Consider the following 25587-nt stretch of genomic DNA (forward strand, 5'->3'; position numbering starts at 1 on the left):
ATTCCTTTTCTATTTAAGCAGTTTGGATTGAGTCTTCCTACCTTCACTACAGAAAGCAGTCCATGGGGCATGAACAGAATAGAGGCACCATACCTACAAATATGCTTTTTTTTTTTTAAGATTTTTTTATTTATTTTTATACAAGAACCGGGGTACAGTCCAGAGGCACGGGAGGGTGAGAAGATTCACCAGAGACAGAGCAGGGAGCAGAACAGGAAGACAACAGAAACACACGGCTGAGGGGAGCAGCGAGCCTGACAGGAGAGGTCTGCCACACCACATGGGATACTCGCCAGCCGGCACTACAGAGGCTGCAGACAGCTCCACAGCGTGGCGCTCAACCCATTACGCCACCGGGGAGGCCCCCAAATATGCTTTTTAAGAACTGACTGAGAGGATGGCAATAACCAAAGCTGCCTTTACTGTCAGTAAAGTCCCTCAACATACCTCTCCCCTCCAGGTCTGTTCTGGGAATATAAGGCTCTCTTAGTGATGTCAAAGCCTTTTAAATTAACACCACCATTATCTGACTAGGGCTGGGAATGGTGAGACTAAAACAGTAAGACTCACAAAATCAATATTTCAAATTAGTCTACTTTTATCTCTTCCCAAATGATACGAGTATCCCTCAAGCCTCTAAGGGAAAACAGGCAAAGGGAATATGACAATCAGTGGGCGAGTTCTCTTGCTTCTATTATGTCCAGGGTTGCTTGGCAACCAGCCTCAGCCTGCTCATTCCAGTGGACAAGCAGAGGAATGAAAGTCAGGCCTCCAGGTCATGCAGCATGTCCTGTTTATAAACCTGTGACTCCAGGGCAGCGGCGGGTTCACGCTGTTCTACAAAGTGGGCAGAGTACAGCACCTACCATTTCAGGGGCTCCCCAAGGATTTGTCTCTCCTATACCAGCCAAAGTTCATTCAACTTTGCTTCCGATAAACAAAAGCTGTGGATATTTCCCCAAAACAGATGAAAAGTACTTTCAAAAACAGATTGATAGAAAAAAAACAAAAAAGAAATAGAAGGAACTTTAATTTTATTAATTATTAAGACAGTAAGAAATCAGCAGGGAGTGGAAGGCACACACAGTCAGGAAAATGCAGGCCAGCTTGTGCTGAAGCTGATGATTCTCCATAACCCTGTTCACTTCGCTGCCACCACCAAGCACTCTGACACTGGAAGCACAGCCACAGCACTCTCTGTCTCTAGGTCATGAGCTAATTTCCAACAACTGGGAAGTCAATGGGGACAGAGATTTCTGCATTTGGCAACAGATTTTAGAAGTAACTGTGGTACCAGATCCCTGCACAGTCAGTAAGTACCGCGGAAGAAAAGAAATGAATGTGGGTCAACGAGTCTCTAGTGTTTAGATGTTGCCAAACAGGGCATCTGTGTGTGCAAAGATAAGTGACGGTGTTCCTCTCCCTGCCCGCTCCTAAATTAACTACCTGAGAACAGTGACTTTCCATAGGAAACAGAGAGCAGGGCCTGAGACACAGACATAGAAGAAACTGACTCTCACAATTCCATTTAGCAAGACTCCAGTTCTAAAAATGAATCAGTCATAAGGGAAGTACCACCTCTTGTTGGCTGAATCCCTGTTAAGATCCATTTGCCCACATGAAACTATCCAAATGAACAGATATTAAATCTTCAAAAAAGTCACCACAGGATTTCAGAAAAAAATTGCACAGAAAGTCTGTCTTGGGGGTATCCAGTAGAAGAATAAAAGACGTGGTCCCAGCATGGAAACACTGTCAGCAAACAACATACCAAGCCTACAACAGGAACAAAAGCAGGAGAAATGTTTTTTGATTATTTTAGAGGAAAATGAGGATTATAAAGGGTTCCTGTCCATTAGTGCTACTACAACTAAAATGATTACTAAAGTTTAACACCTTTGAAAGGGAGGGAATGGAGTAGAACACATACTCCAATGTGAGAGAGAGAGAGAGATCTAAGAGGGGGAAAACGAACAAAGGCAATGGAATGGGAAGCAAGATGGAGGCTGGTAACAGCATTAATCAACTCTTACCTCTGATTCTAGTTTTAAAGTCATTATTTCTTGTACCATCCCAAAAGGCAGACTAGTCATCCAATCAGAGCAGTTTCATACCTGATATACCCAAGATAGAATATTAACAAAATAAAATCTAAAAAGAACCAGAGGGTATTTGAAGCAGTGAACACCTGACTTATTTTTTATAACAGGCAGGTGATTGGTCAGGATGGGCTCTTTGAAGAAACATTCAACAGCATTTACTTACAACACACTGAGGCTCTAGAGCCTGGAAAGTCTGATGAGGCCACAGAGCAGGTGACAGCATAGAAAGGGGAAGGCAGGCACAGTCATTTAAAAACTGTAGCTTGAGGGTACCTTTGGCGCAGACCTGAAGGACAAGAAGCAGCCAACCACATGAAAATATGTTGCAAGGAACAGCAATAGAAAGTGCTCAGTATGTTAAAGGAATCAGGCAAAACTTAAGCACAATGAGGGAGAAAGAGGATGGTCAGAAAGACTGAAAAGGTAGGTCTAAGCCTGATCATACATAAACCATAGCAAGGAACTAAACTTGTATTCTGAATGACACAGGAAGTAACTGAGAATTTGGGGTGAGAGATATCTGATAAGGTTTATGTCTTCTATAAATATTGTCCAACGGGCCTCCCCGGTGGCACAGCGGTTGAGCGCTGGGTTGCAAAGCTGCCCGCAGCCTCTGCAGCGCCGGTTCGATCCCCGGCTGCTCCCCAGCCACCGCAGGAGGGTCCCACATGGGACCTCTCCTGCTGCCTGCTGCTCCCCTCAGCAGTGCATTTCGTCAGTCTGCCTGTTCTACTCTCTGCTCTGGCTCTGGTGAATTCTCTCACCCTCCTGCACTTCTGACTGTACCCAGTGCTTGTATAAATAAATAAATAAATCTTTAAAATAAATAAGTAAATAAATATTGTCCACCTACCATGTAGAGAAGGGATTCTATCTCTCTAACCACAACTCTGGATAGTCATCATTGCAGTGAGCAAGAATGGTTCTGACCATGGAAACAGAATGGGAAATACAAAAAGAAAAAAATATGATGCAGCATGGTGTGTCTACATCAGGCGCTGACCAACAGTGAAAGCCACACTTCCCATGTGTAGGCCAAGGGTGTAAAGTCATTGGGCAACTCAGAGAAGTGTTCCCTGACAAGTAATCTCAGCTTGCCTCCACGCTCTATGATCCATCATGTGACCTTACTTTATTTCTAACAGTGACACTTCTTACTCTTTAAAAGTATCCCAAAAGTTGGTTTCATTTGTCTGCCCACTAAAATAAAAACTCCATCAGAGTTAGAATTGAGAGCTGTGCCCCCCAATTCCTAAAACAAAACCTAGAACATAGCTTGATGTCCCATAAATATTTGTTGACAGGGCTAGTGAAGACCCTATCTTTATTTCTACTCAGAAGAAATAAAGTATCCTACCAGTCCCCAATCCTGGATTCCATTCTAGAACAATCAGCTTCTCAAAAGGGTTGCTAAGTCTAAAATGACTTTAGAAAGTGTGCAGACATAGGAAAGAGGTGTGGTCCTTTGTCCTGGATCCCACAATAACCCAGCTTAGACATATGTTATCAAAATACCTTGGGCTACTATTTTCCTCACAACTGTCCAGTCTTCAAGGTTCAAGTCTGCTGAGAGACAGAGTAATTGGGGCCAGAGAGGAAGTATAAAAAATGCCTATAGCTGGGAAGTGGGCTAATTCGCAACCAGAGGATTGAAATCACCACCCTTCACGTAACACTAACACTTACATAAAAGGCCAACTTTATCTTCGTACTACAACTCATACTAATGTTAGACTCAAGGAAGAAGTCCCTTTAGATGTCAGGTGGTGCTCAAAACACTGACGGTGTTCACCTCTGGGCACTAAGGCTGGGGTTGTACTAGAGGGGCACTTGTGTGATGTGTAACTTTTATAATAGTTTTGACAAGTCAGCATGTCAAACAGTCCTCAAGAGGCTGCAGAATCATATGACTGGATGTGTTTAAAACCAAAACATATGGATTAAGTTAATTCTAATACTGATCAGATTGTGAGGCCCAGTCAAGTTTAAAGGAAATGAGGAAGCCAGCAAAAAAAACCTGAAAATTCCTGTATTATTCCTACCTTATAGAAGGTAAAGCCAGCCATTTTTATATTTAATTTTATAAAATAAACAGTTTATAATTTTCATAGCAAAAATTAGCAACTGTGATTTTGTACCAGGTACTTTATACATATTACTGGATCTAACCCTTACAATGTACTTGAGTGCACACTATCATTCCCAATTTATAAATAAGGAAAGAACATGTAAGGGTCTGGGCTAAGATTATATAGTTAGTAGCATAGTACAGGTTAAGAGCTAAAGGGATAACCTAATATCAGTGTTCAAATATGGCTCCAACTCTATTTCATCATTGGAGTCACTTTAGCTTTCTCCGCCTCAAGGGTCCAGGCTATAAAGGGGATGGTAGTGCAGACTTCATAAGACTGTTGTGAACTGTCAGTAAAATAAAGTTTGTCGAGCATTTTAATAAAAAGAGTCTGGCACACTGGAAACAGTTAAATGGCGGCAGCTATTTTATGACTATTATTATGGTCCAAATAAATTTAACATCATGCTTGCAACATATGGGCCTCCTCATACTGTCGCACTCTGAAAATACATCTACTCTTTGTCTCCAAAGTTCTGCTCAACTGGCAGGAAAGAAGGGAACAAACAGAGAGATAGGAGCTGACCCTTAAAAGATAGGGAACGAAATGCAAGAGCATCCTATGTACGTTTATTTTTAAAAAATAATGATGGCATGCTTGTAAGGTTATTCATTACCAACTGGGTTAAGAGAAACAGCAACCTAACTGTCCAAAAGCAGGCCATTAGTCCAACACAGCAAACCTGGAATATTATGTAGCTACTAAAAATAATTTTACGGAGTGGTTATTAATCTGGAAAGATAAGCAGAAAAGACTATAAAACAAAAATGATAGTACTTCTAATCAGTACAACTGGTACAAACTGCATTTTCTTCTTTTATTCATCTGTAATTTCTAAATTTTCTCTAATAAATATGTATTACCTGTATAATTGAGGGGGAAAAAAGTTTTTTCTGATTGTTTGTTTTTGTTTTTTGTTTTTAATGACAAGCCCATATGATGAGAAAGACTGGGGAATATGAGCCACAGGAGAAGGCAGAAAGGGTATCCTGTTATTTTGGTGTTAATGGTTTTGTGAACCATGGGGCTGGCAGTTAGGAGGAGGGCGATGTTAGCCATCTTATCCAGGTCTCAATTAAATATGTTAAAAATGTATTCTTCCTCGAGATTCTAGATGGAGTGCCTGCCAAGACTCAGATTTCACACCTGACCTATCCCAAATAGGTTTCCAGGTCCCTAATTGACATTATAAAGATGTAACTATATCTGGAGCTGTTCAACTAACCCAAATAACATGTTCTCATTCCATGTCCCCAAATTTATCCCCTTGAACTATAAATCACTGACCTACTTTGTTAAGACAATTTGAATAGCACACCCCTGCCACCACCACTCAATAATAAAAATGGGAAACTTGAGGCTTATATCAGGTCCCATTAGAGAAGCAAAATGTGGCTCCTTAATGCTCCCCATCAGAGCAGCTATCCAGTTCTGCTCGTTCTGCACCCACTCTGGTTCTAAGCATGACCTCTCACCTCTGGAAGACAGTGCATGAAGCCTCACAGGAAAGGGCACCCAGTGTTTTTTATAATATGTGACCTCTCACATTTCTTCTTGGTTCTACAGATTCACTTGTCCTCTCAAATCTGGGAGTCTTCTGAACTATAATCCTAAAATTCCAGAAATCAGAGGCAGGTCATTCCCATTCACAAAAGACTTTGTTTTTCCATAATCAAGTGGTCAGAGATCCGTCATTTCTCTGTCCTGGAGGCAAGACAAGATAGAATGGGGGAAGGGCAGACAACACTGAAAGAATGAGAGAGAAAAGAAGAAAAATCGATGAAAGAGAAAACAAACAGCAGGGAACATGTAATCTACATACTTGGAGTTTCTTAGAATAAGGTCTTTAGTAAGGAAAAAGGACTTTCCTGTTAAGACCTTCAACACCCTCAAGCCATCATCATTTCAGATGAAGAAACTTCTTTTTTTTTTAAGATTTATTTATTTATGCATACAAGAGCTGGGATACAGGCCAGAGGTGTGGGGGGTAAGAGGATTCACCAGAGACAATGTGGGGAACAGAAACAGGCAGATTGACCGCAGTACACTGCTGAGGAGAGCAGCGGGTAAGTCAGGAGGGGTCTGTTGCACCATGTGGGTTGCTCCCTGGCTGGCCGGGATTGAACTTGTGCTGCAAAGTCTGCAGACAGCTTCATAGGTTGCGACTTAACCCCTTGAGCCACCAGAGAGGCCCAAGTACCTTACTTCTTTATCAATCGTTCTTAAAATGGTTAAAGCTGAACCCTTCCAAATGCAACTATCCTAATCAGAATATTACTGGAATTTTTTTCCTCCATAGAAGTTCCTTTCTTCTGCTCAAAACAATGCATCAACCTACAGGATGGTGTGCTCTTCCTTCCCATTCTCACCAGGAAATTGCTCTCACACAAGATCAAAACCAAGGCAGAGAGACGGTTAAAGAGACCTACATGTACTCAGGAATGAGTGTGAATTAGCCGTGTTGCACTAACCAATCTATCAGAAAGTGAACAGAATAAAGAAAAACTGAGTGCTAGATCCAAACATCCTGGTATTGAGATGGCAGCTTTTAGGGAACTGGAAATTGCTTGGATACACCGAAGGAAAAGGAAATGTCGCTTAAGGAGATCAAGAGACAAAGGAGACAGGAGCACACCACACTGTGGGTCATGAGTTGAAAATCCTAAGGAAGTGGTTGCCTAGAGCTGGGGGCGGGGATGGCGGAGGGAGCATTAAGGGGGGCACTAAGAAGTTGAGAGTTTCTTTGAGGGATGATGAAAACCAATTAAAATGTAATCATGGACATGGATGAGAAACTCTAAAAGCCATGAATTGTGTGGTGGTGAGTTTTATCTCAATAAAGCTGTTTTTCAAAAAATTCCAAGGAAGAACCTCCAAGGTCTCTACCCACCACACTGCCTAACCTCACACTGGCACATTTAGGGTGTTCAGCTACATGACTGCTTCAAGTGTCATATTAAGAGGCATGAGGCATCTTAGTTTCACAAGTTTTTCATTTAAGAGAAAAATCAAAAACACCTCAGTCTTCTTTAAGAGATTCAGTTCTCCAGCCTGAAGGGTAGCAGGGAGCTTAGACTCCAACATTCAGAACCCAGGCTTGACTTTCGAAAAGCAACTTTTCATTTATCTTCAGTTGGTGTTCCTCACAATAAATTATGTATTGCTTCACAACAAAACCTCAAGTCCTGTCGTGTTGCCTTTTCACTGCAGTGTGGTGTGAAGTTATGCTGTTAAGTGGGTGAGGCGAGAAGCAGGCCAAAGTCATATCCCAAAGGACACTGAAGCCAAAAATTCTCATTTCTACTCCAATTTTCTAAGCAATGGAGCAGAGCTGCCCCTCTAGGGAACTGATTACAAGCATGCAGGCTATGTAAAGAGGGCGCAGGATTTCTTTCCAGAGAGAAACATCTCATTGCTGTAAATGGAGCTGACAACATGGTAGCTTGCTGACCTTGCACCCTGAGCTCAGCTGTGTAGTAGTCTCAAGGCCTGGGCCAGATGCTAGGGCCAAAGCTGGCAAAGGTTGCAGGTGCTAAATTCCCCATCTCCAGTGTCTGCCGGCCTCCAAGTCAACTCCAGCAGGAGCTGGAAGGCTAATCATCTTCCAGCTTAGCACCCCAGGGTGGGAACTGTGGCAAACATCTCAGCACACTGCAGATACAAATGCAAGAAGCCCCATTTTTGAAAGAGCAGCCCAAAGAATTTCTTAAGCAAATGGCAGCAATGGTCTTGTAGCAACACCTCAGCCTCCCACCAGCAGTGGCTGTGGTCTGCTCTGTCAACTAGACCTCTTCAAAGAGCTAAAAACCAGCTAAGATCAATAGAAAGATAAGGCGGAGTGGTTGCCAGAAATGAGTTATCTTAGAGCAGAAGGAGAGACTAGTTCCCTGGGTTTGGGGCACCTCAACCTCCAGAACCACCAGTCAGTCTCCTACTCTCCCCAACTCAGAGTCCCCTCTGGCTGTGTAACAGCCCAGCCAGCTTATTATGCATCCTGATTGTTTCTCAAGAAAAAAATGTGCAACATAATTACAGGTTCTAACCCCAAATGACTTTAATCCTGACAAGGGCACCCAAGTCTCATTGTGGAAAAATGTATGCCCATGATAGCCCAGGAGCATAAAATTTCCTTTCAGGAACTTTCAGCCTCCCAGCATTACAGAAGATGACCCACCCACAGGTCAAGCTCAGAACCACTGGATCCCAGGAGTGGAGACACAGGGCCGAGGTGTTCTGAAGTCACTAGAACTTGTATACTTCTAAAACACTGTGCCAACATTCCTTCAGATACCTGAGACACCCCAACATTAGGGGAGCAATGAGAGGGTTTGGGAGGGGGGAGGACAGAGAATTTAAGAAGAGGTTTATGCAGGCTCTCTTCTGGCCCATTCATACAAGGTATAGTCTAGAGCCCCTTTCATGAAAATTATCAGGGGGTCCTGGGAAGAATGCAGACTTCCAGATCTCACCCAGAGCAAGCACATGAGGATCTCCTTGGAGGAGTTGGGGAATCTACAGTCAGGGTAATTCTTACTTTCATACTTAACAACTATCAGCTAACAACAACAATCTAGAATAACAGTAAGGGCATGTTCCAATTCTAGGGCACTTAGTGTGAGCCTGCTTACCCTTCTAAGTATGATACATACAATTATCTCATTTATTCCTCACAACATTATTTTAAGGTGGATATTTATTGCTCACCTTCACTCTTACTCCTCAATTTCTTCAGTTTCTCCTCCAAAGGTCAAATCCAAAGACCTCTGGCCAAGTCCTCACCACACTGACCAGGATAAAACACCTCATCATCAAAGTGAAAGTCTCCCCCATGCCCTTCGACCCACCTTTTGTAATGAATGCTGATCCTCCCCAGATTTCAGCTTCCTCTCTGTTCTCTTCTCTCACTTCACATCAGTGGTTCTCCACCTTGGCCACACATTAGAATGACCTGTACAAATTACATCAGAATCTCTAGAAATGAGTCCCAGGCTCCTTCAGTGATTTCAATGAGTAGTGGAAGCTGAGAACAACTGACTAGTTCTGGTAGCACCTGGGGAGAACTAAGCCAACACTGGTAGCTCCATCTCTTTCCACAGCACCAGATGGGTGCCTGGTAGGAGTTATCACCTGCATGTCTCACAGGAACAATTCAGCAAGGACAATCCTTACTGAGCTCCATATCCCCCATCATGTACCATGGTCTTCCTTTGCACACAGTTCAGCCACCTCTCCCCAAGACCCAAGACAGAAATTCTGGTGATATACCTGACTGCTCTCTCCTTTGTTAGCCTTTGACTACACGTTCTTCTCTCCACCCACCCCAGCACACCTCTGAAAAATGCCATGGAATTCTGCAATCTCCTCTATATTTTGTCAGCGTTTGTTTGACTGCTCAACTAATGATTTCACTGAGAGAAGTTGAGGGAGTTGAAAGTTATACAGAGAATTTTTTTTAAAGATTTATTTATTTATACAAGAATTGAAATTTTTTTCTGGCCTGGGGTACAGGCCAGATGCGCAGGAGGGTAAAAGGATTCACCAGAGACAAAGCAGGGAACAGAACAGGCAGACTGATGAAATACACTGCTGAGGGGAGCAGCGGGCATGACAGGAGAGGTCTGCCGTGCCATGTGGGACCCTCGCCAGCCCGCCGGGATCGAACCGGCGCTGCAGAGGCTGTGGACAGCTTCCCAGTGTTGCGCTCAACCACCTGCGCCACCAGGGGAGGCCCAAATGTTATACAAAGATTTTTGACTGCAATGTTGCGGGGGAGGTTAGGCACTCCTGACCCCCAAATTGCTCGAGTCAATTGTACTAGCAATGTACAATTGCTACCCCATTCCAGAAACACCACCACCAGAAACCTTCCCCTCCAGCATGTATGTCACCAGCACTAGAATAGAAAACAGACATGGCATGGTCCTGTACTGCATCAGGGGGAAATGCTAAATTCTTCAGGGGAGGCAGGCAGAAGAAAGATGTCCAACAGGGCATCCCTGGTGGCCTAGGAGTTAAGTCTCAGTGCCATCACCACTACGGACTAAGTTTGATCCCTAGCCAGGGAGCTGACCCACATACGGTGCAGCAGACCTCTCCTGTCTTGCCTGCTGCTCCCCTTAGCATTGTAGTTTAGTAGATCCACCTGTTCTGCTCCCCACTCTGTCTCTAGTGAATCCTCTCACTCCCCTACACCTGTGGCCTACACCCCAGTTCTTCTATACAAAAACTAAATGTTAAAAAAAAGAAAGATATTCAACAAAATGCTCTGCTTCCTCATCACTTCAAAAGAATTCTCACTTACAGCAGGAATTTAGAAGACCCAAATAAGGGATCAGGAAAAAGACTAATTATAATAAATTTAAAAATCAAAATCAACAGGCACCTATAAACCTATTATAATAAATTTAAAAATCAAAATCAACAGGCACCTATAAACCAGAGACACACTATAGGGAGTAGAAGGGGAAGGCAGTAGGATCAAAACAAGGGTGGTGGGAATTTTATGGGGACTATAACCAAGATGAAAATGCATACATTGTACAAAAATGAAAAATTATGTAAAAAATATATAAAATTAAAAAAAAAGAGAAAGGTATGCCCCCTGGTCCTGTCATGATCTTTTCACGGATGTAAGAGACTGCCCTCCTTTCACACCTGCCCAACTTCTTGAATTATGCATAGGTGCACAAAGATAAAAATCCTCACTAGGACAACAAACAAGTTCTCTGGGGACCTGCATTCAATGGATTCCTAGTACCGCTATGTCTCATTTTAGGGAATGATTTTATTTTAACTTTTAATCCCAGAACTAACAATACATACAAACTGGCGAGTAGGAAAAGGAGAAAATGCTAATCATTGTTTTATTATAGAAACCACTCTGTAATAAACTAGTGAGTTTCCTTCCTACTCTAAAATCATGATTTTATAAAATTCCGCTTACTCAGCTTTTCAGATACAATCCTATATTTATTGCAATGAAAAATGTACACACCCTTCCCCTAAAGTTCCATTTCTAAGCATTCATCCCACAGATGTGATCACTGGGGTACCAGGGTCAGGTAACAAACTGAAGACAGCAGCATTGTGTGCAACAGTAAAGGGCTGTAAATCATCCAAGTGTCTACCATGAGGGGACTGGATAAAGAAATGCTGTTATCGCCAGACAATGGAGTACAATGCAAGGTCAAAGATGAAGTATCTCTATATGTGCCAATGTGGAATATCTAAAATACATTCAAACAGTACAATATGCAAATGTATGCAAAACAGTACATGTGGCATGCTACTGAAAAAATACATAAATATGTATTTGCTGGCACACATTAATTATATCAGAAGAATACTTAAGAACTGGTAAATCTTGCTTCCAGTAGAACTAGGGATCAGGTGATTGGAGGAATTACAGGGATACTCACATTCCTTTTGTCCATTTTGAATTGTGTAGCATTTATAGGTATCACCTACTTAAACTATTTTAAAAGAAATACAGATATGAATTAAAGTAAAAATGTCTTTTAAACTTAATTTTATGTGCGCAGCTCATACGCAGTTTTGCACCTGACCAGAAGTACAATAAGAAGACAGTCAGAATCTGCTAAGGTTTTAGTGCTAGCTGACAGTCTCTGTGGCACAGAAACAACCTCAAATTTAACTCAGTCTGCCTACAAATCTACCCAAGGTCTCATAGGAGGAACCTGTTTATATTTTCAAAAGGTTCAAATTGGCGTGGAATAAACTTAAAAGCACATTTGATATTTATATCAGATGAGTTTTGAAACCTACCTGTATTTCAAAATGGGGTTTGATTTTGGCTTTTCCTGTGTGGTAGCAGCAGGCATCAAAACGTAGCTACTGGTTTGCCCCACAGAAGCCAGTCAGTTAGCTAGGATTGCTGCAGAATTCCCAAGCCCCTTAAACCTTTTTCCATCTAGCAAAGAAAACAAACACACACCCCAGGAATCTCCTCTTTCTAAATATAGTAGGCAACTGTCCAGTCTCCAAACTCACCCTCTACACCATTCTGTGCCTTCCAACCAAGGTGAAATGAGCCAGATGTAAACACACCGTGACAGCTCAGGCCCACACTGCCAAGCTGTTTTCCTTACTGCTTCCTCTCTTTCTCCACTCTGGGTCTCTGTAAAAATGTGTAAACCCTGGTGACTCTAATTTGTAAACATTCCTTTGGACACTAATGCTGTTTTTCTCACCTTAACAAATGTGACTTCCTTTCTGGTCCCTGAAATATGAGGTCAGTATACCTGTTAGATATGGACACAGCCCCATCCCATCTCTCCTTTTATCTGTAAAATCCTGCAGCTCAGCAAGGATATCGGACAGGTCCAAAGCTAGTAAGAATATAGCCAATTAAGTGTAACCTCTCTCCTTCTCTCTCTCCCACTCCCCCCACCACCACCCCCCCACACACACACATGCCAATTTGTTTGTTTTCTTTTTTCTTATCCTCTGGTTCTTTCAGAATCTGTGTCAGTGCCTAACAGAAGGGTTTATTCTGTTGTTTCCAATTTAAGCAAAAGGTTAAGCTATAGAAACATGAGTTAAAATACTCAAAAGAGCACCAGACAAATATCAACTGCCTATAGCAATGCAAAGGACCTAAACAGCACATGTCAAAGAGCTTGTAGAAATTGGAGGTTATCAACAATTTTACTAGGTGAACCTGTTCCACAGAAATGCTGGGACCTACACACAAAGGTGGGTATGCGAAGGATCACTGTAGTACTTCTCTAATGGTGAAAAATTTATGTCCTTCAACAGTAGACTGAGTGAGCTGTGGTATATCCACATAGGAGCGCTCTTTGTGGTCATTAAAAATAATGTACTATGCACATGAACTGACATGGAAGATCTCAAGACTGAGTATTAATCAGAAAAGCAAAACAGAACAACTCATAAAGTGTAATCCCATTTACAAAACAAACAAACAATTATGCATGGTAATAAATCAAGAAAAAATGTACAATATATGAAACTATTGACAGTGGTTCACTCAGGAAAGGGGGTGCTTTATATATTTCCATACACTTTTATTCTCTTTTGAGAATGTTTTCATGAACTAGCTGCATAGTTTTGTCTCTGCACTATAAAGCTAGGTCATTTGTTCATTCCCTCCCACCACCCCCCCTCCTTATTTCCCTTCTAACTTTGTTTCAGAAGACAGTACCATCATGTACATAATTGCTTACGACAAAAAAAAAATATCTGAATCATTCTTGACTCTCTCATTTCCTTTCATAGCCCAAACCCAATCAAACAGCAAATACTCTGGACTCTACTAAAAATACCCAGAATCTGAACCATCTCCAGTGCAGCCACTCTAGCCCAAGGTGCCACTGCCTCTCACCTCACCTGCTATAACTCCCACCTATCCTTCTCTCCATCTGTTACACTATTCTACACACATTAGTTGCCATGATCTCTTAAAAACACAAGTAGGATCCTGTCACAATTTCCCATAGTTGCCCATCACACTTGGAATAAAACCCAAAGTCCTTTATGGGGCTGAAGACCCTATGACCCAGTTTCTGGACGTTCCCTGTTCATTTGCCATCAGTCTGCTCCAGTCAATCTGGCCTTCCTCATCTCTCTGCTAATCCTCAAACACTCTCCCTCTCCCCTCAGGTGACAGGTGACTTCTATACCTGCTACCTCTACCCTAAAGTACTTACTGTGGTCTAGGACTTGGAAGACATCATAAAAGCAGAGCAGGGTTCCATATTTATTTATTTATCCATAGCTTTCTACTGATAACCAAAAAAAGATCATTTAAAATACAATGGGTTATAATTTTAAAAATTAAAATGAGGTTCAGTCTAAAATTTAAATGTAGAAACACCAAATTTGACTGTTGGCTGCATTTTGGTATCCCTACCTTGGCTAACTTAAAAATGCAATGGCCTTTTTTTAAGTCACCTTCATGAAATGCTTTCCCCAGTGGCTAAATGGGATAATGGTTCCTCCCTGGGCCATCCTCCTTTTGTCAGTTCAAGGGGGCAAAGTCCAGTCCTGAGCATCTATTCAGAGGGACACTCACTGGGCAAAACGGAGCATAGACCTGAAGGTAGATCTCATAAGAACTACTTCCTAAGCCCTGGGATCCTGAATTTGATGGGTCAAATGCATCTGAGGTTAAAGTAAATGGATGCCAAAAGTCCCCAAAAGAGAAGCAAATGTACAAAATATACTGAAAATATACTGAATGCTATTTATTTAATCCAAATTTTATAAGACAAAGATGGAAAATCCAAGATATACTGCCCAACAGAAAGATACTAATAGACATTTCAACAAAGAAAATGTACTAATGGCCAGTAAGCACACGAAAGGACATTCAACATTATTAGTCATGGGAAATGCAAATTGAAACTACAATGAGGTAACATGTCACACCCACTAGATGGCTACAATTAAAAAGACAGAATAACAAGTATTGACAATGACATGGAGAAACTGGAACCCTCATGCATAGATGGCAGTAATTTAAAAGGATGCTTCCTCTGAGGAAAGCAATCAGACAGGTTCTTAAAAAACTAAATGTAACTTCATCGTACCACAAAGTAATTCTATTCTAAGAAACAAAGAAAACATAAATCCACACAATAGCATGTAAGCAAATGATTATTGCAGCATTGTTCACAAGAGCCAAAAACTTGAAACAACCCAAGTGTCCATCAGCTGGTAAATGAATACAGTATGATTTACAAAATGGAATACCGTTCAGCAAAGAAAAGGAGCAAACTACTCACACACGCAATAACATGGATGAATGGAAGAAAAGTACGCACAGTTAAAGAAGTCAAATGCAAAAGACCACATACAGGGCTATTCCATTTAGCTTAAAATTTCAGAAAGGACAAGTCTATAGCAACAGACTTAAGACTTGAGGTGAGAAGGGGAGTGCATTTTGGGGATGAAAGAAACACTCTAAAATGGGATTAGGATGGTAGGTGTATAAATCTGTAAAAGAACTGCAAGCAAATTTGTATACTTAAAACTGGTGAATTTTACAATAAAGTTATAAAATGAAGCTACATAATGAGCTACTTTGAAAAAAATACACCTCCTGGGCCTTCCTGGTGGCACAAGGGGTCGTAGCCTCTACAGCACGATTTCAACCCCCGGCTAGCCAAGGAGCAATACACTTGGTGCGGCAGACCTCTCCTGTCTTGCCCGCTGCTCCCCTCAGCAGTGTATTTCAGTCCGTCTGCCTGTTCTGTTTCCCACTCTGTCTCTGGTGGGTCCCTCACCCCCAGTATCTCTGGCCTATACTCCAGCTCTTGTATACATAAATAAATAAATCTTAAAAAAAAAAAAAGAATATATCTATTGAAACAGCTATATAGTACACTGATATGTGAATTCCAAGGGTTAATGTTAGGGGAGGTGGGGACAGCAGGATAAAAAAGGGGAAAAATATCTTTTCATGGCCTTAAAAGAGAAAGAATAGTCTTAATGATAGTTGTTGCAATTAAACCTCAGAAACAAAATATTCAATCATAAAAAGGGGTGAACTTGTGATATAAACAATAAGGATGAACCTTGACAATATTATGCTAAGTGAAATAAACCAGACATGAAAGGACAAGTACTATATTATTCCACTCACATGAAGTACTTACAGTAGTCAAATTCACAGAGGCAAAAGATGGAATAAAGCTGACCAGGGGTTAGGAGGAGGGGCAAATGGAGAATTATTTCATGAGTACAGAGTTTCAGTTTGGGAAGATGAAAAAGTTCTGGAAATAGATACGACTGATCATTATAAACATTGTGAATGTGCTAAACATCACTGAACTGTACAATTAAAAGTGGCTGAAGTGGTAAAGTTTGTGTTGTGTGTGTTTGACCACAATAAAGAAAAAACCGACCAATAAGAAAACTCAAACAACCCAATTAAAAAATAGGCAAAAGATGTGAACCAACACCTCATCAAAGAAGTTGTACAGATAGTAAATAGGCATGTGAAAAAATGTTCACTATAACGTTATTAAGGAATTACAAACTAAAAGAGAGTAATCAGATACCATTACACACCTATTATAATGGTTAAATCCAAAACACAGATTAAATGCTGGTGAGGATGCAGAGCAACAGGAACTCTCATTCACTGCAAATGGAAATGCAAAATTGTACAGCCAACTTTGGAAGACACTTTGGCAGTGTCTTACAAAATTAGACATGTTCTTACCATATGATGCAGCAATTGCACTCCTTGGTATTTACCCAAATAAGCTGAGAACTTATGTCCACATATAAACCTGCATACAAATGTTTATATAAGCATTATTGATAACTGCCAAAACTTGGAAGCAACTAATATGTCCTTCAATAGATGAATGGATAAACAAACTGTGGTACATCCAGACAATTCAGTCAATGATAAAAAGCAGTCAAGCCACAAAAAGATATGGAGGAACCTTTAACGCATATTGCTAAATGAAAGAAGCCAATCTGAAAAGGCTACATACCGTATGATTTCAAAAATAGGACAGTCTGGAAAAGGCAAAACTAGGGAAGCAGTAAAAAGGCTTGGATGAAAGCCTGCCAAGGAGGGAAGGAAGAGTGAATAAGTGGGTCACAGAGAAGTTTAAGGGCAATGAAACTACTCTGTATGATATGGTAAATGGCAAATACATGTTATTTGTATAGATTTGTCAAAATTCACAAACTATTCTACTAGAAGAGTTAATCCTAAGTAAGGTACACTATAGGCTTAACACTATCACTTTTGTAACATATGTACCACACCAACGCAGGATGTTAATAATAGGGAGGAAAGGGAAGAAAAGGTGTGAGGAGCTATATGGGAACCCTATACTTTCCACTCAATAGTTCTATAAAGGAAAAAAATAGTCTTTATTATAAAAAAGGGTGGGAAGAGAGCTTAGGTCTTAGTGGGTTGGAAACTACCCATTAAATGCCCTTTATTCAATCCAGTCAAGAAGAATGGATTAAAGTGGGAGGATTTTAAAAAGTGTTACATTAAAGCTACCAAATCTTGTTTGGATTTAATTTGCTGTTGTTTATATTTGTATGAGTAATACTCCAAATGTCAGTATTACAAATTACCGTTTATAAATAATTGGGAAATTTCCTTTGTCCCCTTTTATTCACAAACTGCAAAAGCAAAGCAAAGGAACTAAGAAAAACTTCTTACTACCTAGTTCCATATCCATTTATTCCATTAAGATTTTGTAATTATTCCTAAACAAAGCAGGTTGGCATTGAACATCCTTTGGGAGTTTATGCCATTCAATAAATGCTCATCTCCCTTTTAGGCTATTGTCAAAAGCCTAAACCAAATTCTAGAGTCAAAATGGTGATATACTTTAAAGCAAGAAACTCTTTGATGTCTAATTTTTTTCACTCTTGTTTTACTGAGTAAGAGGATGAACCATTTATCTTGCCAAACAGGCCCAGGAAAGGGGTTTTGGCCTGACTGTTCAACAGTTTATTACCCAGTTGAAAGAGAATCACTAGTAATCATTTAGTGATTCAATCATTCCAAGAGAAACTGTTGTTTCACCAAGCCAAGAGATACTTCACTTGCCCCTTTTTGGCCTATGATTCTTCAGTCCTCTGATGGGGAGAGACAAAACTTCAGAGCACACTACAAAATATTATCAATTCTTTGCTATATAAAACCCAGAGTCTGAAAAACAACTGGGAGATTATTCTCACTTAATCTAGCACCTGCTGTAAGTTTCTCCATTCTCAGGTCTGTATCTATGAAGAATTGGCATCTTTCACTCCAGCATCTTTATGGAAGGCACTGAAGGATTATATTTAACCAAGGCCCTACAGTTTACTGCCAGGATCAAAACTTATTTGCACAACTTCCTAGCTGTGTGACCTTCTACAAGTTCTCCCAACTAGAAAATTCAGAAAAACAAGAGTATGCATCTCACAGGATGGAGGTAAGGGGTAATGAAACAATAATTGCACTTAGCATAGGACTGGGCACTTGCTAAATGCTCGGTAATCAAGAGCTGCTAGCATTCTTATTAGACTATCTACTTATTTCTTATTCTACCTGTTAAAATTCACTGTGGTTGCCTGGAAGATGTACAGGAGAGAGAATTACTAACTACCAGAATGCAATGAAAAAGACAGGTCATTTCCAAAAAGACAAAAATGATGGGCTTAACTTGAAAAATATAAACACAATTCCTTCAGATTGGAAAGAGGGGGGGGGAGAGAGAGAGAGAGAGAAAAGAGAAAGAGAGAGAGAGAAAAAAAGAAAGAAAAAAAAGAGAGAGAGAGAAAGAGAGAGAGAGAGAGAGAGAGAGAGAGAGAAAGAAAGAAAGAAAGAAAGAAAAAAGAAAGAAAGAAAGAAAGAAAGAAAGAAAGAAAGAAAGAAAGAAAGAAAGAAAGAAAGAAAGAAAGAAAGAAAGAAAGAAAGAAAGAAAGAAAGAAAGAAAGAAAGGTAAGAAAGGTAAGAAAGAGAAAGAAAGGAAGGAAGAAAGAAGGAAGCAAGCAAGCAAGCAGACAGACCACAGAGTAAGGCTCTATTCAGAATCACACCCACATGTCCCAAGTTGACTGAAAGCTCACTGAGAGAAGGGACTGGGTTCTTAGTATCACTTCAGTTATCTCCTCTGCTCCCATCAATGTACCATAAACTAGAATCCACTCCCCTCTCATTGGTTGGAAACACAAAGGCACACCTGAGTTTTTCTAGACCCTGGGACATGGTCTATTCTTTAGGACCGCATCTCTATAAGCAGCTTCCCTCCAATCTGAAGGAGAGTAACTTATTAATTTGAGGTTTCTCCAGCTGAAATTAGAATCAAGAAATGTGTGCCTAAAGTTGGTTACCACTATCTAGGATAAAGTGATTAAAATTGTACTTTGGATTTCCAGAGTAGGCAAATCTATAGAAGCAGATAATACATGAGTGGTTGACTCAGGCTGTGGGGAGAAAGAAGAGCTGGGAGAAAGGGGTAAGTGATGCTAATGGGAATGGGGTTTTTGGTGGTAATGAAAATGTTCTAAGATTGTACAACATACTAAAAACTATGTAACTGGATGATGTAAATGGATGACCTAGATGGTGAAGTGAAGTATATCTCAACAAAGTTGATATTTTTAAAACTGCACTTCTCACACTCTCTCAGAAACCAGAAATCAAATTCAAAGGGGGCTATCCCCAGCAACAAGTCCATAAATAGTCAAGAGGGAAAGAAATACAGTTTCTAAAAACCAACAACAACACTCAAAATCAACAGCCTAATTCATTTTCATTTCTATGAAACCACATTTGGTTTGCCACTGAGTCTGTGAGACAGTCAGACATGAAGTCCAATGTATCCAGTGTATTCTGCAAGCTTTTCCTACGGAGAAGCAACCAGCCCAGCCACTGAGGAGGGAAGTTAATTCAGCAAGAACGTTGAAAACTGAAGCTACCAGAATGCTATTTGGGAACAAAAAAAAGATGTCAAGAGACTGAATTCTTTTCTTTTTAACAATAATCACAACTTTATACACATAGGGCTATCAGGACTCTTCCCCAGTTGTTAATACACACACAAGTGTTTAAGCTGCCAATAACAGACATGAAGGAGGCACTGCCTAAATAGCTCCTTGCACCCAAACCGAAAAATGTCTCTCTGCTCTTAGAGACTTTTGCTCCAAGTCTTGATAACCCTGATAAATAGAAACAACTACCATTCATTGAGCAAAGCTCTGCACCAGATTTCCCCCTAAATGCTTTCTTGATATGCACTGATACCCAAAACAACCTTAGGAGGTCAGAGTGGCTATTCCCTTTTCATGCCAGAGGAGCTCCGCTTTAGTAACTTGCCCAGAGTCAACCAGTAAGTGATGGGATAAAGATTCAAACCCAAGGAATCCCGAAAATCTTTAATTCTTCCAGTCTGAACTTCATCTCCAGGCCCTATCAATCGCTACTGAAAGAAAAAAAGCCCTTACATACACAATCCTCTTGACAGGGACACCGACTGATCAGGTCAAGGAAAAAGAGCCCTTACATACACAATCCTCTTGACAGGGACACCGACTGATCAGGTCAAGGAAAAAGAGCCCTGGTTAAATGGGTATCCACAGAAAAGGTCTGGCGCAAATCAGCACAGAAAAAACCCACCTGGGAGTCACCAAGACTCTACTCCACATCAAATAAGAATTTTCTACAAAAATCAGGACTTTTTGAAATGTAGGACCCAAATTAGTTTACTACTCTCATGAGTCCAGACTCTTGTTTATCAGATTCACAAGGCAAGTCAAGAGACAACTAATGTAGACAACAACTTTACTTCAGGGTTTAAGTCCACAAGCTTTGGAATCAGACAATGTGTGCTTATATATATTTAATTGCTGTGTAGCCCTCAGCAGGTTACTGACCTCCCTGATGTTTAGTTTCCTCCTTTATAAAAGGAAGCAGCAATAACAATAACCTAATTGAACTATGGCAACCCCTGGAGGCCAATTTTATTGCCTTAACGCACAAATTTAAGCCCAACAATCTGTCAATACTAATTAAAAATAAAATCATAAAATTTTAGAGCTTGAAGAGACTGAAAATCAACCAAATATTACTTAAATAATTACATGTCTGTTTTATATATTCATTTTTTAAAACACAGGCTTTACAGTAGTGACAAGGATGATATGGAGAAAAATAAAAAGCACGTACAAATAGAGAGGCATTCAACGCACCAAGTACTAATGACAATAGAATGCCTAAAGTCTGGGGCATGAACGCTACCCTCTTTATTTTAAGAGGTTAAATGACCAGTTCAATTAGTAGTTAGTAGCAATGGAAGACTTAGTAGTAAGAAATGGACTTACAGAGATTAGAAAACCTAGTTCTCCATCAGTCTCCTCCCCAAGTGATAGGCTGTTCCAGTGCACTACATAACTTCAATAACATTTGAACCCTCTCATTCCTACCCAGAGAACTCTTACCAAATCCCCTAGCACTCCTGCAAAAAAATAGTATCAAGCAAATTGTCTATCACTCAAATGCACCCTCTTCAGATTCAAGGTCAGCATACTAAATGCAAGTCCAAATTCCCGTGGGCATGGTCCAAGGATCCATTCTGGACAAGCAGCATGGCAGAATTAAGAGCTCTGCAGCGCCAGGCACTGCATCTCTAGCTCAGCTCATGTGGGGGTTCAAAACTAAGACCTGCTAGAGCTGTGTAGCTCTGGGGTAGTGATTCACCCAAGACTGCTTTCTCATTTGTAAAATGAGTAAGGGCTATGAGATAACTCATGGGTGAAGCAGTGCCTATCCTGAGTGTCCAGCACACAGCGCACACTCCAAACATTAGCTGAATAAAGCAGAGGCCCAATAAAAATTCATGGTCCCTACCTAAATGTGAGCCCCTAACTTACTCCAAACCAGGGATGTGTTTACTGAACCAAAGATGTCCCTTATCACTGACAAAAAAGAATCTGTTTATATTTTAGGTCCCAGCCTCCAGAAAGACTGCCTCTGAGAAGCCTCTAGACATGTCACAGCTCTAAGTCTATTTCACCCCAAAAGATTGGCACTGACAGCCCTGGGGCTCCACAATCTCTCCTCTTCATTTTTTAGAAACAACAGGCTCCCAAAATGACACCACGGGCATTTGACTTCTGTAAATCTTTAAAAGAGGCCTGGGGACAAGTCTCACACTTAGGACCTTCCTCTGCCAATGAAACCTTACCTAGAGAAAAGATAAGAAATCCATCCCAGCAACAAGAAAACTAAAGTCAAAGGCAGTTCACTATCTACCCCCATGTTAGTCCTGATTCTGAAAACTAAGATAGACCGAACTATTTTTAAATAGGTAGGCTGACAAGACAACCAAAAAATGCTTTCACCATCCAAGGTGGTCATCCCCTGAGCAGGTTAACTGACCAGAGGAAGAAATTTTTTAGCTCTGCAAAAGCCAAGGGAAAGCCACTCCCCAGAATGCAAATTTCATCTCTCCCCAAGCAAAGGGAAATAAGCAAAAGGTTCGAAAATGTTTAAGCATGAGTTTAAACTTTTCAGTGGACAGACGACATTCCTTTCAGACTTTGGCGTTTTCAAGGATAATGGGCGAGGTAAAAGGGAGAGCGAGGGAGCCAGAGAGGGAGAGCGTCAGGATATGTTCGTTCTATTTTTAAACCCTCGCCCACAGTTTAGAGTAAAAGAACACTCTGATTCTGTACTCCCACCCCTATCACCTTCTGCTAAATCCAAGAATCAGAACCTGCACACGTACATCATCCTGAGTCAAGACTTGGGGGTTACTGGCTGCCCTACTCCAAAGAATGGAGAGCGAGGCTAGCCGACCACGCCACCCAACCCCTCTCTGGGCTGTGCCGGTGCTTTTCGGAGCACCCAGCCGCGCAGAGCAGCACGGGGCTGCGTCCTCGGAGCCGAGCAGGCACAACTCGCCTTTTCCCGAGGAGAGGCAGCGCACCCTTGGCCCGGCACAATCCGTTCCCAAGGCTGGGCGCCCAGGGGTGAGCAACTCTTCCCCAAGAGGAACCCGCGTCGTGGACGCTCGGGGGTTCCCCCACAGGCTGCGGCGCGCCGAGCGCCAGCGCGCCACTCCCGGGACACCTGTGTGCCGCGCACCCCCACCGCGGCGCCCACGGCACCTCTCGCGCTCGGCCACCTCCCAGCCATCCCGGAATGCCAACAGCAGGCGACGGGTCTCTTTCTTCCTCATAGTATTGCTGGCTCGCCCATTTTACATACCCTTCCCGCCTCATGACCAGCATCCGCAGCCGTCCCTCGGCGCCCCAGGGGCACCAAAAAAGCGGCCAGCGCCGCGCTCCCGCCCGGAACCCCCGTCCCCGCCGGGCCGGGGCCACTCACTCTTGAGCGCGGTGATGAGTGACTTCCCGTCCTTGATGAGCTCCTTGATAAATTTATTCGTCTTGTCCAGCTCCGCTTCGTGCGACTTGAGCGTCTCTCGGAAGTGCGGGCTGTCGAGGCAGCAGTCGCTGAATTCGAGCGCGGGGAGACCCATGGTGCCCGCGGCGCCCAGCCGGGGGGCGCGCCTCCCCCAGGGCCCGGGTGGCCCTCGGCCCGCACGCGAGGGGACCCCAGGCGGCACCCCGACGCCGCCGGCTCCACAGGTGAGGCGCCGGCTCGCCCTCGGCGCGGTGTCCGCGGTGCGCAAGGCTCCCCGAGCGGGCTGGGACGCGGCGGGCGCGCGGCTGCCCCGGCGAAGCGCAGCCCGGCGGCCGGCGAGCAGGAAGCGCAGCGGCGGACCCGCAGCGGCGCCGGGAAGCGAGCGGGCGGGCAAGCGAGCGCGGCCACCGCCTCCCCGCCTCCTTGGCTCTGCGCTCGCCAGCAACCCCGGGCGCCCTCTCACAGCAGCCTCGCCGCCCCACCGGCGTCCGGGCCGCCCAAACGTGCTGGCGATGACCTAATGCCGGCCGCACCAATCAGCGCGCCCGCCTCAGCCCGACCCCCCGGCCTCCCCGGGAGGCCCGGCCCTTCCGCGGCTTTCATCCAATCAGCTAGGGCCGGAGGCGGAGGCTGGGCGGGGGGGCGGGGCTCACGCCACCGCCCGGGTCCGCAGCACAAGCTCCGCCCCCCGGAGTCCGCGCCGGGCTGCAGACCCCGCGCTTCAGGGCGAGAGCGGCCGGACGAGGGCCGCTCGCCTCCTCAGACCTCGCCTCCGAGCCCCAGCCCCAGACGGTGTGTATCGCGGTCTGGAGGGCAGAGGGGCCTCGGCGAAAAGAAACTAGGAATTAGGGCTCCGTTCCCCGCGACCTCACGCTGAGCTGCTGGGCAATCGAACTTGCACTCAAAACGCAGCCCCCTGGCCGGGCATGGCCCTGCCCGCACCGAGAGACCCTGTCGACTCTAGGCACAGGGTCCGGCTTCTCATTCGGCAGAAAACATTTGCATCTTAAAATCACCAGCTCTTCTTGCCTGCAGTCTTCCCGCCCCCTACAGTCCGTCCCCCTCGCGGCCACTCCTGCTCAAAACCCGCCCCCAGGCAAAGGAGCGAACATCCTCAGTGTGTTTCAGCCCCCTGTTGTTTTTCTGCCCGACACCTAGCACAATTTTACATAATTACACTCACCGCCTCTCGTCTTTCGCTAAAGGCTGAGCTTCAGGAGGGCACCGGCCACAGCAGTTTTCTTGTGAGCTGCTGCATGCCCAACACTAAGCACAGTGACTGGCATTTAATAAGATACTCAATGCTGCCCGTATGCTCTGTGTGCTACATTGATTGATAAATACCGAATAAATGAATGGATCCTTTACCTGTCCCTCTCCACCTTCCACCCCCAATGCTTTGCTGGGTAGTTCAAACATAGAACTCAATTCAGGCAGCTCACTCTGCAGATACCAGACTAGATCCCACAGGGTCTAGTACTGAATTATGAATAAATTATCTGTACATCAAGGAACTAGCAGTTTTTCTTAAGTGGGATTTTTGTGTTGTTGTTGTTGTTGTTTTTAAGTAGATCTGCTATGTGTGGGCACTAGGCTAGCCTAGGGATAAAAAGATGATTAACACAATGAATTTCATTGTCACTGGCCAGAGGGGAAAGGAAGCAAACAAGCAATAGCAATGCTGCATAAGTTAGGATAGGAGAAATCTGTGTGGGTAGGCACATGGAGAAAGGGTTGCTTACTTAGTGGAGGAGAGAAAGTCCCTATGTTAAGAAATTGATTTATTTAATGCAAAAGTGAGTGAATGACTGTAATCTACTTGCTAGTTATACCTACAAATTTAGACCTAACAGCAGGTGCAAACAGCTATCTAATGGATAATGAAAACCCTGAAAATATTCTTGGCCCTCACTGACCAAGGATGAGAAAGATCTCAAATGGAAACTTAATGAGAGTAAATCTGTTTCATACTGTGTTAGCACTTAAAGGTAGGCATTCTAGATTTCTACTGATACATAACAAATCACACCAAAACTTAATGGGTTGAAAGGACAACCAACACTTTTTTTTCTTTTGTGATCTCTGTGGGTCAGGAAGTTGAGGAGAACTTGGCTAGGTGGTTCTGGCTTTGTGTCTTTGGTGTATCATTCGATAGATGGCTACAAGACCTGGAGTCTTGGTTAGTCATGATGGGCTTCTCTTTAGATGGGCTCAAGGTTTCTCCCTATGTTCCCTCTCCGTGGCCTAAGTAGGCTTCCATCACTGTATGGTGGCCTCAAAAATCCAAGTTCCAGATCACAAGGGGAAAGCTGCATCCTCTTTATGACCCAACCTTGAAAGTCATACACTTCGACCACTTTCATTAGCTTCACTGGCTTCATTTTCTTCCCAAGAATTCCAGCAGAAATGACTAGACTGGAGCCACTGAGAAGCGAGTCACAGCCCACAGAGATTCAAAGGGATGGAAATTAGACCGTAC

The 25587-nt window shown here is 42.9% G+C and overlaps 1 protein-coding gene across 5 annotated transcripts in view; it reads right to left on the reverse strand.

The window, feature by feature from the left end:
- Positions 1 to 25587, reverse strand: part of ARHGAP26 (Rho GTPase activating protein 26) — a 506434-nt gene that overhangs the window by 466132 nt on the left and 14715 nt on the right. For 2 of the 5 annotated variants that reach the window (XM_054694287.1, XM_054694286.1), the window contains exon 1: positions 23070 to 23264. The exons of 2 other annotated variants lie outside the window; for them this stretch is intronic. In XM_054694287.1, the coding sequence (XP_054550262.1) occupies positions 23070 to 23223 (154 nt within the window). In that variant the 5' untranslated portion in view covers positions 23224 to 23264. Of the gene's footprint in view, positions 1 to 23069; positions 23564 to 25587 lie in introns of those variants that run through there. One more of the 5 variants, XM_054694288.1, reaches the window with a different exon arrangement.

This window comes from Talpa occidentalis, unplaced genomic scaffold (assembly GCF_014898055.3).
Source record: "Talpa occidentalis isolate TD23 unplaced genomic scaffold, MPIMG_talOcc4v2.1 talOcc4.13, whole genome shotgun sequence".
Taxonomy (NCBI): Eukaryota; Metazoa; Chordata; class Mammalia; order Eulipotyphla; family Talpidae; genus Talpa; species Talpa occidentalis.